This window comes from Rhea americana, unplaced genomic scaffold (genome assembly GCF_003343005.1).
Source record: "Rhea americana isolate MKP2758 unplaced genomic scaffold, rheAme1 scaffold_33, whole genome shotgun sequence".
In the NCBI taxonomy this organism is placed as follows: Eukaryota; Metazoa; Chordata; class Aves; order Rheiformes; family Rheidae; genus Rhea; species Rhea americana.
Genome location: NW_028186457.1, coordinates 4953350 through 4969208, shown reverse-complemented (window position 1 = coordinate 4969208; position 15859 = coordinate 4953350). Strand labels below are relative to the sequence as shown.

At 40.5% G+C, this 15859-nt stretch overlaps 1 protein-coding gene across 1 annotated transcript in view; it reads left to right on the top strand.

The window, feature by feature from the left end:
* CLASP1 (cytoplasmic linker associated protein 1) overlaps nt 1-15859 on the top strand; it is a 176060-nt gene that overhangs the window by 46999 nt on the left and 113202 nt on the right. The window contains exons 7-8 of the mRNA XM_085311005.1: nt 767-864; nt 2971-3038. Coding sequence (XP_085167131.1) covers nt 767-864; nt 2971-3038 — 166 coding nt within the window. The remainder of the gene's footprint in view (nt 1-766; nt 865-2970; nt 3039-15859) is intronic.

Here is a 15859-nt window from a genome sequence, read left to right as displayed (position 1 = left end):
GCAGTAAGTATCTGGGCTTTTCCTGCTCAGTAGAAGTATGCGACTAGGTGCTAGGAGATGTTAATTGTAGCTCCATGACACTGCTGCGAAGCTCTTGTTGACTTAGAGTGGGCCCCCAAAGAACTAGGTATGCATATCTTTATTCTTCTGTCACATGTATTTTTATATAAATGTTTCTCCGTTTTGGGTAATGTCATCCAGGTTGGTGTCTCAGATCTGGAATCAACTTGGCTACAGCAGTAGTTTTGAGAATTTTTGGTTAGGAAATTCTTAGTCTCCAATAGGAGAATTCAGTACTGAGCCTTCCTCAGCTTTTGACATAGTGACACAGGTGACTGGTTACTTCTCCCTCTCTCTGTCTTCTGTTGTCAACATTTAAAAAAAACAAGCTTATGAGACTGCATTTAAAAAAATCAATTTTTTATAACCTAACAATATGATGTCTATTCTTGTCTTTCACCAAGTTTTTTTATTCAGAAAACTTGCTTGTTGCAGACAATAAATGAAATTTGGAAAGGCAGCTTAATGCGTTGCATGTTTCTGGGCAAATCTTTCAGCTTCTTGCATCTTGGCTGCCATTTTGGTAAAAAATAGTTCTGATAATACTGCATAATCTGAAATTTAGAAATGGAAACTACTTCATGAGCGCTGTGATCACATGTATATAGAGGCAACTGTTGTTGCTGAGAAATATGCAAATTTTCTCCTAGGAAAAGTAAGAATGTGTTTATTTAAATTAAGATGATTTCTCTTGTATCTCATTCAGGTTCGAGACGCAGCAATAAACAGCCTTGTGGAAATTTACAGACATGTTGGTGAACGCGTAAGGGCTGACCTCAGTAAAAAAGGACTGCCCCAGTCTCGGTAAGTTGAGAACGTCCTTATGTTCCAGCCTGTTTGGGTTTCTCTGTTCTCTTCCTTGCTTTAGCAGGTTTTAGAAGTAGTTAATTGAAACATTTCCTCTGATTATGATTATTTTTTTCTTCCTACAAATACTTAAGTTTCATTTAATGTGATCCMTTACCTCTAAGTATTTCAAAGTTATGGCCACTAAAAATCCAATAAAATTATTCTAGAAATCTACTGAACTTAGATAATGAAGAGTTGTGTTGTTTTTTTGTGTTCTGTATGTGTAGAGAGGTCATTTCAGAGTAGCCTGTTTATATGCAATTTAGGAGGATGTCATTAGGGAAAGAACACCCACAGCCAATATTGCCAGCTCAAGGATTAAAAAAGTCTGTCCCTCTATTTTTGCTGTCAAATCATGATAGTAATTTCTGGACTAATGGTTGTCATCTTCTTGGAGGTAGGCGCTAGGCAGAGGATGTGCGATCCTGGAGTTCACATTCTCAAAGAAAAGATACCGAGAGGTCTTTTAATTCTTTACTTTTTAAATCTGTGCTTAGTTGAGACTTGATAAGAGATAGCCCAGAGCCCAGTTTTTTTCACCCTGCAGTTCATTGGATTGGCTTCATACTTCAGGTACTATTCAGGATTTAAGTGGTTTGGCTATTAAAACATCATATGTCAATATTTTACAGTAAGAGCAAGCACATGTACTGCTCAGAAGCTCTTTAGACTCTAAGGTGATGCTGCTTCTGTTGAAATCTCCTCCATTCAGATGCAACAGGTTGTGTGCAAAGGCTGCATGTGTATTCCCCCGATGCTTCTGGCTGAGAGACTGAGGAGCTGAGAAAGRGAATCCTAAATGCTTTTGAAAATCTAGCCCCAGACAAGAGCTGCTGAGCTCTTTGGAAGTTTAGTCAAGGTACTGTGCTGTTAAAGTGCTCTGTGCCTCCCAAGATTGGGGCGCAGCTGAGCAAGGCTAGAGCCATGGATCTAGGGCAGTCTGGGAGGGTACCGGGAAGCTTTGAGAACGGAAAGAGAGCAGCAATAGGACAGAGCTGTGAAGGCGATATTCAAGTGCAGCTGCCCACAGTAAGGAGATGAGTAGTCCTGTCTCCTCTTACTGGCCCCTGGGGGAGGTTGGGTCAGGATGATCTGACCTTACATCTGTAAGGACTAGTTTGTAGCTCTGGAACTTACTTGAAGGGCCCCAAGAGCAGCAGGAACTTCTCAAGGTCTTACTGGGCTATGGGTTTGGTATAACCTGTTCTGCTGTCTGCTAGCAGTAGTCAGGGTACCAGTGCTGCTGTCACACTAGTGGGTATATGTGGTACCAGCAACCAAATTCTGCTGCAGTTACGGAGAAGTTGTGCCTTAACTTGCTCTATGCTACTTGATSCTGCTGCCTGCCTCTCTCCTTCCAGAGCTGGGGCTGTGCTACCTGCACAGTGCTTTAACGGGAGGTGAGGGCAATTGRGAGTCAAGTTTTCGACACTGTTAGACCCGAGGAAAGACTAGATGGCAGCATGCTGTTGCACAGTGGGAGGAGGGAATGTGCAAGTACTGTTCCACAGAGGTGGGGTGCACAGGGAAGCAGTACTATGGCCTCTCTTGTTTTCCAGTGGAAACTTCTGCTACAAAGTGGCCTAAACTAATAAACTCTCTAGGAAGGAATAAAGAGATGTAATAAAGATCTTCCACTCCAGCAGACCTATGACACGAATGGAAAATGACAAGGCCAAACAGGAATGTTSTATCAAGCTTGCTTTTTTTCTCCCCTCCTTCTGTTTCTGCAGATAGCTAAAAGATAATCAAAACAGTAATGAAATGGAAGTATATTTACAATGAGACATATCTCATTCAGTAGTGTCATGTTTCAGTTCATATCTCTAAGATGTCTCTGTAGTATCTGTCCTTCAGTTTATCTTTTTCTTATCAGCTATTGCATTTTCTTTTCTTTTCTTCCTTCGTATTACTACACATAACTTCCATCCTCATTGGCACTGTTGGCAAAACTCTTAGTGGCTTCACTGAAGCAGAATTCCTCCTGTGATATCCTAAATGAAAAGGATCCTAAAAATCAAATTTAGATATTCATATTTTTAATATTTGACTTTCAAACAGGTTGAATGTAATTTTTACAAAATTCGATGAGGTCCAAAAGTCTGGAAACATGATCCAGAGCTCAAGTGGTGAGTAGAAATGCTTGTATTCTCTCCTTGTGTGTTTTTTAATTTTTGTGTTGGTGATGCATTCGAATGGCAGCGGAACAAGCTTTCTGTTAGGGAAGGCAAGTAGGGAAGATTATTCAGAAATATGCATATAGCTTTTGCAGAAAATGAAACTGATGTTTAGTTAGACTTTCTAACTTCCTAGTAGTATCAGAAGTGAATGAAGGACAAATTTCAAGAACACTAGGACATTATTAAAGCTGTTTTCCTTATGAGTTTCATTAGGGAAATAGAACTTCTGTTTCAACTTTTCTTAAGGTAAATTTATCAATAACTTAAACTTTTTCAATTTAATGCCCTTCATCGAAGGGATTCACAGAAGGAAGTGTATATGTTAATGCAAACATGTAATAATAGTGTAATAGTTCAATAGAATAAGAATGTAATTCTATTCCATTTTAAAGTTCGTATTGTTTAGGGATTGTGTTTTATAGTGTCTAAGTTTGTGTACTTCCTGTGTTTGTAACTGCCGCTAAGAGCTAGTTATCAAAGCTTTTATTCTGTTTTTCTTTTTTTGCCTGTGGCTAATATATAGGTATATATATTTTTTAAGTGATGGCTTTTTTTTTTTAAGGGATAAGCTTAAGAACTAGAAAGTAGTCTATATGTATTGCTTGCTTTTAGAATCATTTTTGAGAGAACTAGCTCAGAGGAGGAAATTTCTTTCTCCTAGTTGCGGAGTGGTAGTGGCAAATGTGTAAGCATAGACTAGCTCCTAGCACTTTAAACGTTGTGTTTTGTGGCCTGCCCTTGATCAGATTAGATCAAGCAACAAGGTGGAGTTGTACCGTGTCTTACCAGCTCCCGTTGGCTCCCGTTCATAGCTAGCTTGTACTATTTCTAGTGCTATACAGGCTGCATTAGCGTCTTGGAGGTCTGGGGAGGTGGGCAGACATACCTTCATGGGGACTGCAGCTCTAGAAGCACTAGTCTGTGTAAAATAGTCCTGCAGAAGGAGCAGTGTCTCCTTGTTCTGCCTGGGTTTTCTGCACTGAACTGCTCCCGGCATGGGGTGGGAAAAGCAGCAGTGCCGTCAGCAGGGTCCTGACTGCAGAACAGATCTGGCTGGAAACCAGCACCCCTGGAGGAAGGACTTTTTGTTATCTGGAGTTAAATCATGGCTTTGATATGGCAAAATATAACTGAAGTTATATCACGACTTCTCAGCAGATCAAGCCTTTTTTTTTTTTTTTTTTTTTTTTTTAAGGTGGCTGAATATTTGGATTTTGTACTTCTGAGATGGGTAACTGTGAGCAAACTGTTGGCTAAAAATACTGCTCGTAACTGGGCTCCGGCAGCACCAGAATGTGCTGATTACAACAGGATTTGAAAATAGTTGTCAGACCTGACTTATTATAGCATATAACAGCAGTAGGCAGGCAGGAAGAGCACCCCTTTCTAAAATTTGCCTAAATAAATAAATAAAATGATCAAAGTAGAACTATGACTAAAATTGATTTTTTTTAGCCCTGAGATTACTGTTTTGGATAACTTTTCTCTAGCAGGTCATTGAAATAATTTAAATAAAAGAATTATTCAAATAAAAGAAAGAGCTGCAGCAGCAATTCTGTAGATAAATTTGGAGGTTAGTAAGTGTGCTGCAAGTCATTAAAGATTTCCCTTAAACAACTAATGCTTGCTGGGAGACGATAAATGAACAAAAATCTATTCAGTCAACTAATACTGTTTTTTAAAATAATAGGGCATATTCTGATCCCGTGTGTAAACATAATAATGAACTCTAATCAGATTGTGAATCTTGCAAGACTTTGAAAATCATTCCATTCTTCTTCTATATACTTATTTTCTTAGACTATGATCCTTTAGTATTCCTTTTGAGTTTGTCCTGAAATGCRTGGTTATTTTTGTGTATCTAGATACACAAAAGGATTTTTTTATTTAATGCAAGAATCACACAAGGGTYGTGGCGTGGGGGAGGCTGGCACAGTAGTCGAAGGTGTTCCATTAAGATGGGGAGGTCTTGCTATGCCAAAGCAATGTGCTTGTTGCCAGGATACCCGAAGGCCTTGTAGCTAGAATATAGAGTTAAAATCCATGTTAGATTTCACAATAACTCATAGTCTGTCTGTGTTTTGTTATTTTGCATGTTATTAGTCAGCCTCTTGAAGCAAAAATTATAGTTTTTACCCCTTCAGGCTTTCAGCAAGCTAATTATTTTTTGTGTAACTGCTTTTGCTAATTATGCAGATGTCTCGTTCCCTTGGGAGAAATAGGTTTTCAGCATGAAAGAGCCAATAATTGCCAGCTAGTCTGCGGCTGTCTTCGTGTGGCGTTGCGTGATGATCTGTAATTAGTTGTGATCTGGGGAGAGGCTGTTGGACATAAACAGAGATTTTACTCTACTCAGAGAAATTCATGTTGCTCTGTTTTTCTCGGCCTGATGTCTGGAAGGACCTGCGCTCGGGTCACGCAGATTTTCCATGGGTTTAAACGGTCTTTGGATCAGGCTTGGGCTCCAGAAAATTACATAGTTTTCAATTMGTTCTTAATGTGTCCTGGAGCTTGACTGTCTCCTGGATGCAAACTGGTAGGAAATGACCACCAAACCAAAGCTATGGGTAAACGAAAAGTGCTTTGGTGTATTTTCATGCTTTTGGTCATTGCAAAATCATAGTGTGGTATTTCTTGATATCAAATCTCCTTTTCTACTTAAGTCAAAGCCTTTCTGGGAGTCCTTTTCACACTGGGAGGCGTGCCTATTCGGTACCTCTGGGTAGAGAGGAGTTTGAACTTGATTGAATTTTGACTTTTAGGATAACAAGATTTGGGGATAGTAGAGGTGGYTGGTACTAGTGCTGGGCTACAAGGGAATGGCAGCAGAAGATGGAGTCAGAAGGCTGGAGCTGAAATCTCTCCCTTGCGTATGCTTACACAGTAAGGAAAAAGGATGATGCAGTTCTRATAGTTGCCTGCTTGTGTTAGGCAATGCTGTTTGTTGAGGTCTAAGTTAATCTATTTAAAATAGCAAATGCAAGAATTCCAGTTACTGAAAGTGTACAAAGAAAGAGCAATGTTACCTTAAATACAGCASTAGCTCTATTCAAGAGTATTCTTTAAGGTAAATATGCTATTTTTTGCATAAGTTTRCATGTTTATGATGAGATTGAGAACTTGACAATTAGATGAAAACTTGAACTTTTCTARCTTTACTTTTTATACTAATAATAAAGTCTATCCACTGAATGCTATTTTGATGTTACAAGGAGAAGAACAGCCCAAGTRTTGTGAGTGGGATATTGTTTGTGGGTGTGCTTCAAAGCACCAGAACTACAGACTGGAAGGAGGGGTACTTTCCCTGATACTACAAAAACATTTTGAACTGACAGGCACTACACTGTTCTGGATTCATGCCTCTGTGTGACTTAGCTTTCCGTCATGGCTTGCATTCTATGAATACTGACTATGACTACTCAACTTTCAAGTTGAAATAAAAAAAAAATAGAAAATTCATTTCATTGACTCAGAATTCCTATGACAGAAAAAAGGAAGGAAGAAGGACCCCTTTACCTGTGTGGGGGTAGAGAAAGCAGTAAGGTATCAGTGATATTCAGATGAGAAAGACTGATAATTTGTATTTGTGGGAGGTATAARTGGACAAGACCAGCTCTGCTCATTTACTGTTACACAACTTTTTAAATAACTGTCTCATGCTTTAAAAATACTTTAAAGAGTGAAGAGGGGGCGATGTGAGCAAACAGGCTTAGGAAGATGCACGGTGCTCAGCTGAACGCTGGGCAGGCTTTTATTTTGGAGGAGCGGTGGCAATCGCCTGCTAGGTCTCACACACGAGTCGTTTGGGAGGGTGGAGAGTTTGCTGGTGCTTAAGTTGCTGAGAGACATGTACTGTGGGGCTGCTCCGGGAGCACAGCGCTCTTCCCCAGCATCTCCGGAGCACTGCAGAGAATGACTACCGGGAAAGGTAGGTGCGAAGGAGTAAGCCTGAAGCATGGACAGGGTGGTTTTTTTTTTTTTTTTTTTTTTTTTTTTTTGTTAGTGTCTGAGCATTTGTGTGTTAAGATGCTCTTTATTGTTTTAAAGAGACTGATAACTTTTACTGAAGCAATCTTGCAGTAAAGATGCAACTTTAAAAATAGCCTGTAAGCATCTGTAGCATGATGACATCAAGCTCTGTTTAAGCTTGTATAAACATGATGAATAATAATCTATTTGACAGAGGTAAAGGAAGATTATGTATGAATAAGGGAACAGAACATGTGGTGAGGCAGGTGAAGGGCAGGTATTTTCCATCCTCCTTCCTGGTTTGCGAGATGAGGCTTTGTTTCTTAGCTGTTTCTTTTTGCTGTCTCAGTTGGGAAGGATGATTTGAATTTGGTTGCAAGTCTTTTTGATTTAACATTGAAGTGCAGTTTCAAGAATGTGCTGAATGGAGATATCACTGGCTTTTCCGTTTTTTTGCATGTTTAACTATGCTGTTGTAAGAGAACGGGTATCTGTGGAAGCTGGAGAGGCTGGAGGGGACTAGATGAAATAAAGGCAGAGGAGCTCTGGATCTATTTGGCTGTGGAGAAATAATTTACAGAATGGAAGAACATATTGCCTTTATTTTTGGTGTATCTGCAGCTTGTGCCTTTCATCTGAGCTTTCAGAGGAAATGATTTGTTAACCAGCTATGCAAAAAGTGTCTTTTCTTCCTTCTCTTCTGTCCACACAAGATACCTGTTGTCCTGTTGAAATACTTCCTGCACTGAGAATGAAGCAGATAAAGAAGTTTGAGACTGTCGGTATCCGAGTTGCRTAGAGCTTGGTTTTGTGTTGATGTTTGCTGTCTCGGGGCGCGAGTCAATTGACAGCTGCCCTTGCAATGGAATTGAAGGCAGAAATCACCTGGGTGACTGAACACTGGGACTAATATTACATGTTGCAGTACTTGTCATTTTTATGCAGCTCTTCATCGTAGAGATTTAAACCCTTTTGGAATCCACAACATACTTTTGAAGCAATTATGTATGTTTTCAGAGGAGGCAGCTGATACATATGTGTGGTGTTACTTGTGAATAGGCAGTACCTGCCTCTCACCTTTGGGAACAAACCTCGAAACCTGTCTAGTCTGGTCCTTGTTTTCATCAGTTAATTACACCACTGGACAGAATGACCATGTGCACAGCGAAGCCTTTTTCCGCCCTTGCTCTTCCTGTGCYGGTCAAGGGAGGCATTCAGAATGATATATTACTTTTTTCCAAAAATGTAATTGTGTGTTGGAGAGCTTAATGTACTTCTTTTTTAGAGAAACTAAACATGTTTGTTGTTGTTAATGAAGCATGACTGGCTTCCTGTGGCTGGGAGTTCGGAAAGGTCAGCTGGTGGAACGGGGAGCCTGGGGCCGTAGTCCAGCTGGTCTAACCTGTCAGGAAATGGCAGACCACAAGGTCATCCCTGGTTGTCTGAGCTGTGCTAATATCAAATGGCAGAAGAAAAGCGACGTATAAGATAGTAATGCTCTGTAAGAATAGAGWAATGTCTCTTCTGTATGAATCCAAAGTGCTTCACATGTTGACCCACCAATCTCTTCAAAGGTTATGAAGAGGCTTCCATGTGGGCCTGGTCTCCTTGTAGGTAGAGGTTTAGTGTGAATGATCTTGATGGAGCTCTTTTACCTGGAGATTGGCACCTCCTTCGGGCACTAGGATTCTCTTGCAAAGAAGTGGTAGACCAGAGTGACTGTGTGTATGAACACAAAAAMACTCTTTTGGGAAAGCTGTGGTGTAACCAAGCAGAACCATTCCAGCACTGCATTTCATGGTATTTTTAACAGGTGTGCATAAGAACCAGACTGAAGGGGTGGTCAGCTAAATGATGCAAAATTGCCATTAGTGTGAAGCTCAGTGAGCAAAAGATGAATGCACCCGCACAGTCCCAGTAATGCTGGTATAGATTAAAGGCTTTAATATCATGCATGTCTGGAGATGAACTCCTCTATGAAGGGCCTTCTCTCCTTCCTATGTGGCAGAGTACTGTGGATCTGAGGGAGCTCAAGGGAAGTCATAGAAGATAAGAGATTTGGAATAGGTTGCACGAGTAAATCTGTAGGGCAGTGTCTGTAACAAGAATCAGTGAATTACAAAAGATGCTATACCCTTCTGATGGAAACTGCTAGTAATATCCAGTAGTACTGCAGAGATTATTACACCTCAGTAATGCTTAGTGGTATTGCTACTTTATCTGCTGTGGACTTTTTTTTCTCCCAGTATTTTTTGTCATTCTGAGGTTGGTTTTCATCACTAAAATAAGCTCCAAATCTGCAGCAGTCTGTCTCAAAGCTCTCTAGACCTGTGACTCTGGTACCAGTTCCCTGGTACCTGCTATACTCCCTTGCCCAGCTAGCTTTCCTTTGTAGATCTGTTGTCAAAAAGAATTAGGGGTCAAGGCTAGAGCAGTATTAATTCCAATGACATTTTCATGTGGAAGCACTAAATCTCATTTTTCTAATCTGTTAGCTTTGACATTTATTATACACAGCATCATCCAAGGGCAAGTTTGTTGATAGRTTGGTTCATAAATACATATGTGTATATATGAATCTCATTGAGTGTAGTGATAATTATAAATCAGGCTTTAAATTCTCAAATTCTCTAAAGGGCCGGAGTTTGAATTACTGAAATGGTCTAAATGAAGGCTGACATGTTGAGACCAGCTCCTGTGAGTAAAAAGTATTCAGTGATTGTATGCTCGGTGGATTTGTGAAGCTTATTTGGCTTGTGTTTGTATTTTGTGCACTCTGATAGCTCTTATTGGGGCAGCRAGTAGAGCACTTTCACTTTTGCTCTAAAGTATCATATGCTTTGGGGTGCTGTGGAAAGTACTACAAAAATGTTTCTGATTCATGAAACTGAAGCTCACAAACAGTTTGGCTTCCACAGAGAGAGTTGGGGACATCCTGCCTCCTGTATTGGTGTCTTGGTTCTGGGTTCTTGAGAGCAATCCCCTGTACAAAGCTGATGCTTTGGGCTGGTTTTCATATGGAATCACTGTCCCAGTCAGACTTTAAATTGCTGTCCTTAGTAGCCTCAGCAAAGGCTACAGGTGACTTGGGAGATGAAGTTTTCTTGAAGCTCTTGTGCTCTTTGACAACTAGTGCTGCTGCTTGTTTGAGGCTTGTTTTCAGATTGAGCTTTTATCTGGTGTAATTAGCAGCTTCAGATGAGGGCAGCTTCTGATGAGGACAGCATCTACCTAAAGGTAACTGAACTACAGGGTAGGCTTTTAGGGGTGGTAAGAGCACATGAGGCAGGATGCTCCTCCTGCAGGCTGTCTGGCTCTGCTACATGCTGGTGGTGAAGAGCATTCCAGTCCTTGCAGAATAGCATATATACAGTATAATTGCAATAGCTGCAGTTTCCATAACCATGAAATCTTATTCYAATGGGTTCTGGTATCTAGACTAAAAAGCACATGACTGACCTCTAATTTYTTGAGAGCAAAGGCTTGGATGTTGTCTGATATCTAGTCATTTTACATATTCAAGTCATTGATCTTCAGCTAGACACAACTGGTTAGACCRTTAAGTCCATTTCTGAAGGAAAGATAGATACTACTGCTACAAATTGTATATCCAGTTTTAACCTGAAGTTGTAGAACAAAAAAATACAGTAACAGCCATGTAAGTCAGAGGCATTAATAAGACATTTTTTCTAAACACAGGCAGTGAACAAGTGCAGATTTGTTACTGCARTGTGAAGTATAGTAGCTCATGGTCTGTATTTGGCCCTGATCTGACATTACATTGCTCTCCTGTTATGTTTGGCTGAAGTTTTTTGACTGATGCTCAAACATTGTGATGTGAAATAGAGCAAAACCTACACAGTAATAAGTAAATGTCCTATTTTTGTAGTATTAAGACAGCAAGTACTGTGTAATGACTGAGTTCCTTTTGCTTGCTGAAGGAATTAATTCTGCCCTGCTGCTTTGTCAAAGGGATCCTTTTGTTGCATTGTGTGAAGCAGTTTGAATCTCTCTTGTTTATTCCCCTGAAGCCCAAAACTACAGACAGCCCTGAATAATCCTTGCTTGGTTTGTACTGTATGTGTAGCCTGCAGGGAGCCAACTGAAGCCAAAGGTTTTGTGAGAAGGACTGCTAATGACTTCTTTGCAGTTGGACTTCAGAGTCCATTGAGCCAGGTGAATTTGAGAGCGAACAGAGCACTATAGCTGAGGGAAATATCTTCATTCACTGTGCACTATCACCCTAAGTGCCTTTCCTAAGAATGGCAAAACCTGTAGCAGCTATATTTCCAAACTTTTTCCTTTTTCTGTAACAAGCCTGACTGGCCCGCCTTCCTTCTGGGCTTCTCAGACTGCCGTGAATACGCTGTAGATGCTTGACAYGATGCTTCTCGTGTGGATGCAGATGTTAATGCCTAATGTCCCCTGAATATGAAACAAACCTGAACTTGTTTAGAGGCCAGGATGAGTAGTGGTTTRATAGAGTGGATGCTTGCAAGCAGAGGTAGGAAAGAAATTCACACTTAAATCTGGATCTGCTYCCTCTGAAGTTAATGGATCTTGTTCTAATGATTTCAGTGGGAAAAGAATGAGGCCCTTAAACTGCTGATTGACTACCTGTTGTAGCAGCTTTGTATGGATGTTTTAAGCATGAATGCTTTAAGCCTTTCTGAGGGAAAGGGGAAGATGCTTTTATGTGTAAAATAGTATTGGCACTCTTCTTCCAATGTTTCCTTTGTGCAATGGGCAAYGTTTTTTGTAGAGTTGTTTCTGCCACTGCCCACGCTTTATGAGAACCTTCCCTTCAGGAGTGGTGTGGGAAGAGGAAAGATGCATATATCATTTTTAAGAAATGAGGTACATCTTCCATATACATCTGACCTGAGTGACTCCTCTCCAGTAGAGCTTTGGCTCATAATGAAACCTGACATYTCTAATTAGGTTTGGTTTATGAAGAATGTGTTTAACTTTCTTCTTGATTACTACCCACCCCCCAGATTTTTTTCTTGTGAGCATGAGAGAGCAGAGGCAGCCCTGGAGCCAGCACTGGATAGGCAGGGACTGGGTTAGCTTCTCTCCCTCTGTAGCTCTGCCAGTGCATTTCAGCCCAGATTTATACCCCTGCTGTTTGAGCTCTGTGCTRGGCAGGAGCTGAATCTGCAGAGACTTCTAATCACATGGAGCTTTTATGATGAGGAGAGACAATCGTGCTCCTTTTCACTTGAGACCTAAATAAGATCTGATCCCAAGCTTTGCCAACAGGCAAAATGTTTATGCACCGGCTCACTGAGACTTGCTCGTTAGCCTGCTCTTAAGAAGCCTCATAGTGGTCTCTGCTTTCTTCAGTGTTTTTGAGTTTTTTGTTGTGTGGTGGGGTGGGTTTTTTTGTTGTTTTTGTTTTTTGGTGATACGTTTCTTGTCTCATTATAGTAGGAATCTTCCAGGAATCCAAGTGTGGGTCAGTTCTTGTGTATGACTATACCGTGTACCCCTTAATAATCATTCCCCCTCTATGTTAGCCCCTCATGTCCATGTATTGTTATGGGTTCTGCRGCAGTTTTGTCCTTATTTTTCTTCAAGGTCTTTCCTCTGTGTAGTGGTGTAGTATAAGCARCTCTGTGTACTCTTGTTGCCCGAGAGAGAGATCTGGTAGGATACTGAGACACAGGAAAACTTTGATGCAGGTGGACTGTGGTAGATACCACAAAGTACTTCAAGGTAAACATGGAACCTTAATTTTATTTGGTTGGCTAGTGGTAAAAATAAGATTAAAAATTTAGTGTTTAGTATGAAATTATATGGGGAAAGGTGATTGACAATCAGAAGGAGCAATGTCATTTGCATRTGTCACAGACAAGGTAATCCCCAGGCAGGTACAGTGGGAAAATTCTYCTCTGGGCCTCCAGTCTCTGTGGGAAAAAAAACATTCTAGCTCCCATCCTGGAAAGCTGGATCACAGCCATCTAAACCAACACATTCCACATTCCCATGAAACAMAATATACTACTGGTCTGAGGTGAGAATTGGCCTGAGCAGTATTTGAGCGTGCCCTTCACCCTTGGCTACCCATGATCTCACCAACTATTTTAAAAGGTAGGTCATTTCTTCTCCGTTAGAGTGTGGAAGATAATGGTTTCCTGAAAACATATAGTACAAATGCTAACTGCAGGGCACTGAGTAGCATCTCATCTCTGTTAATTACGAACTAGAATCTTGACATTTTCTCTGCCTGTTATGTGTAGACCACTGAGTCCAAGAAACGCCGAACTGGAAATAAGACCTTTTCTAGCACGAGATTGTCATTTGGTTTTGTATGAGATCCAGTAGTTAACATACAACAGTGGGTGCACAGCCCTATTTTATTTTTTTCCTAGGAGTTGATAATTTTTCACTATGAGGATGGTTATACACTGGAACAGGTTGCCCAGAGAATCTCCATCCATGAAGATTTTTAAAACTTGGCTGGACAAGGAGGACCCAGACCAACATGATGCAACTTCGTCAGCCCTGTTTTGAGCAGGAGGTTGGACCACTTGACCTCCGGASGGGGGTCCCTTCTAACCTAAATTATTCTGTTTTTTCTTCAGTAGGAAGCAGTAGTTATCTAAGATCTCCAAATTCATCAGATGTTTTTTGACTGAGTACTTCTATAGCTATGAGTGTTAGAAAGCTAATGACAAAGATGGTCAGTACAATTTCAGATAGCGTGTTTGCCTCCTACTGAATACATTTCAGTTTAGCAAAAGCAGCAACAGTGCCAAAGGCATAAGAAGAAAATGTGAGCTCATCTAACAACACAGCCTAATGTCAGCCTAACACTTCTGCAAGCCTTAACAGAGGCACCTCTAAAAATGGCAGGCTGTGTCAAATACACATCCTCTGCCAATTTTGCAATTTACTAGAATTGATGAGATGACTTTATTCTAGTTTGACCAGTCTCATTGCCAGTGTGGCTGGCAAGTTGCACATGAACATGTTTCAGTAAAGAATTAAGATGGCTATTACTTTTTTATTATTAAAAAAMATCGTAAAGCTTGATTTTTAAATATGGATGTATTGATCTGTTTATCTGAGGAGAAGCTTGCTACAAATTAGTGGATAAAGCTGTATTTTGTCCATTTTAATCTTTCAGTGCTATACCTCAAAATACCTTTAAGTCCTCTGAACTTTTATTCTTAATGACAAGCTTCTTTCTGGATCGCTGTGTTCCAGTTCCCCATGTAGGAAAATTAAACCTTTCCAAAAGCTCATGAAATCTGGCTGCTTTTTCTAGCTTAATGAAAAGTAAAGCTTTTGACCGTCTTCCCTCATGGTTCTCATAAAGAGAAATAAGCCTGGTTTGAATGTTATGTTAGGTGAAAAAAAAAAAAAAAAAACTACACACCCGCTTTCCAGGCAGTAGTTATTAGTGCTGCTTTGTGCTGATGGGAGCGTTTTCCAGATGCTGGCAGAGATTAATAGATTCCTGTTTTTTAATGTTAAAAAGAGGGGGGAGGGGAAGCTATGGAACCAAGAGAGAGAATGGAAGTTCCCTGGCAGATCTGTATCTGTCTTCGTGGGCTCTGTCTTTCAGCCAACGCTACATCAACTTGGTCTCCAACACTGTAGAGCAGTGTGTGCAGTAGGAGACATCCGTGCAGCTTTGCTTGGGAAAGAAGGCAAGGGAAACACAGTTCAAAAGCGAGGTAATTACCTGCAGGGCATTGACTTCTCGCTAATGCCACTGTGTGGAAGAGGARTTGAAATTTGCATGTTTGAAAGCAATTAAGTTCAGATGTTTTTATTGGTAAACTCTGGAGTGAAGTAGAAAATAAATTTAATATAGTTATCTGTCATCCTATGCTTCACTTGTATCAACTCCTCTGTTTGCTAATATGCCTTTAAATAAAGGCAATCACAGATGGCTGCTGAAAAGAAGCAGATGATTTGCCAGTGTGGTGGTGAGCTTGCAGGGGTGAGGCTTGGACAGGCTTCAGGCTGCTTCATTGCCATTATTTTAGTCCAAAATTTTYATTCAGAAAGCTTTAATTCCTCCATTTTATGCCCTGTCTTTAGTTTATGGTGGGTTTAATCTATATGTTTTTCATTCTAGCAAGGTGTGTGTTTGACCTTTCAGTAGTTTTGAAAGTATTTTGATGTTGTCATCCCTAGGAGCCATTCATGTTAAGTGTAAGAGCCTGAACAAAAATAGGACATATGGAGAAGTTTAAATGTAGGATATGCCTTACTTCATTAAGGAAATAAAGGATTTCTCCATCCATAGTGCCAGGAGGCAAAGAACACCTCATCCCTTAGCAGACCCTTTCCTTCAAACTAAATAATATCAGGAGGAGACACTAACCTGAGGGGCAGCATGAATGTGGTTTCACCTTATTAGCTCAATTGAGTTAGCTTAGTAGGATTGAAAAGCCCCCAGGTGCTGGTTAATATGCAGGCTAATGATTTCAAAGCTTTCTGCTGGCTGGGTTATGGCTTCTAATTATAGAATCAGTATTTGGCAATAACTGGGCAATTGGTAGGTTGTGACTGCTTCTTACAGTGCTAAGCTTTGTCTTTCTGCTGTTGCTCACTCTTCGCTCCACCAGTCTGTTGTCCATGCATACAGAAGGCCCTGATCCTTGTATGAGTAATGGGTAGTCCTTTCTGTTCTGCTTAGAAATGCAAGCTACTCTTGAAAGTGGTGCTCTTAGGTTTTTGGAGGCTTATCAGGCTCTCTACTATAGACACCATCTTTTTTGCTCTGTATGTGCCATATCCAGTGAACTAGGATGCTGATCTCTGACTTCTTCAGGCTGCTACAG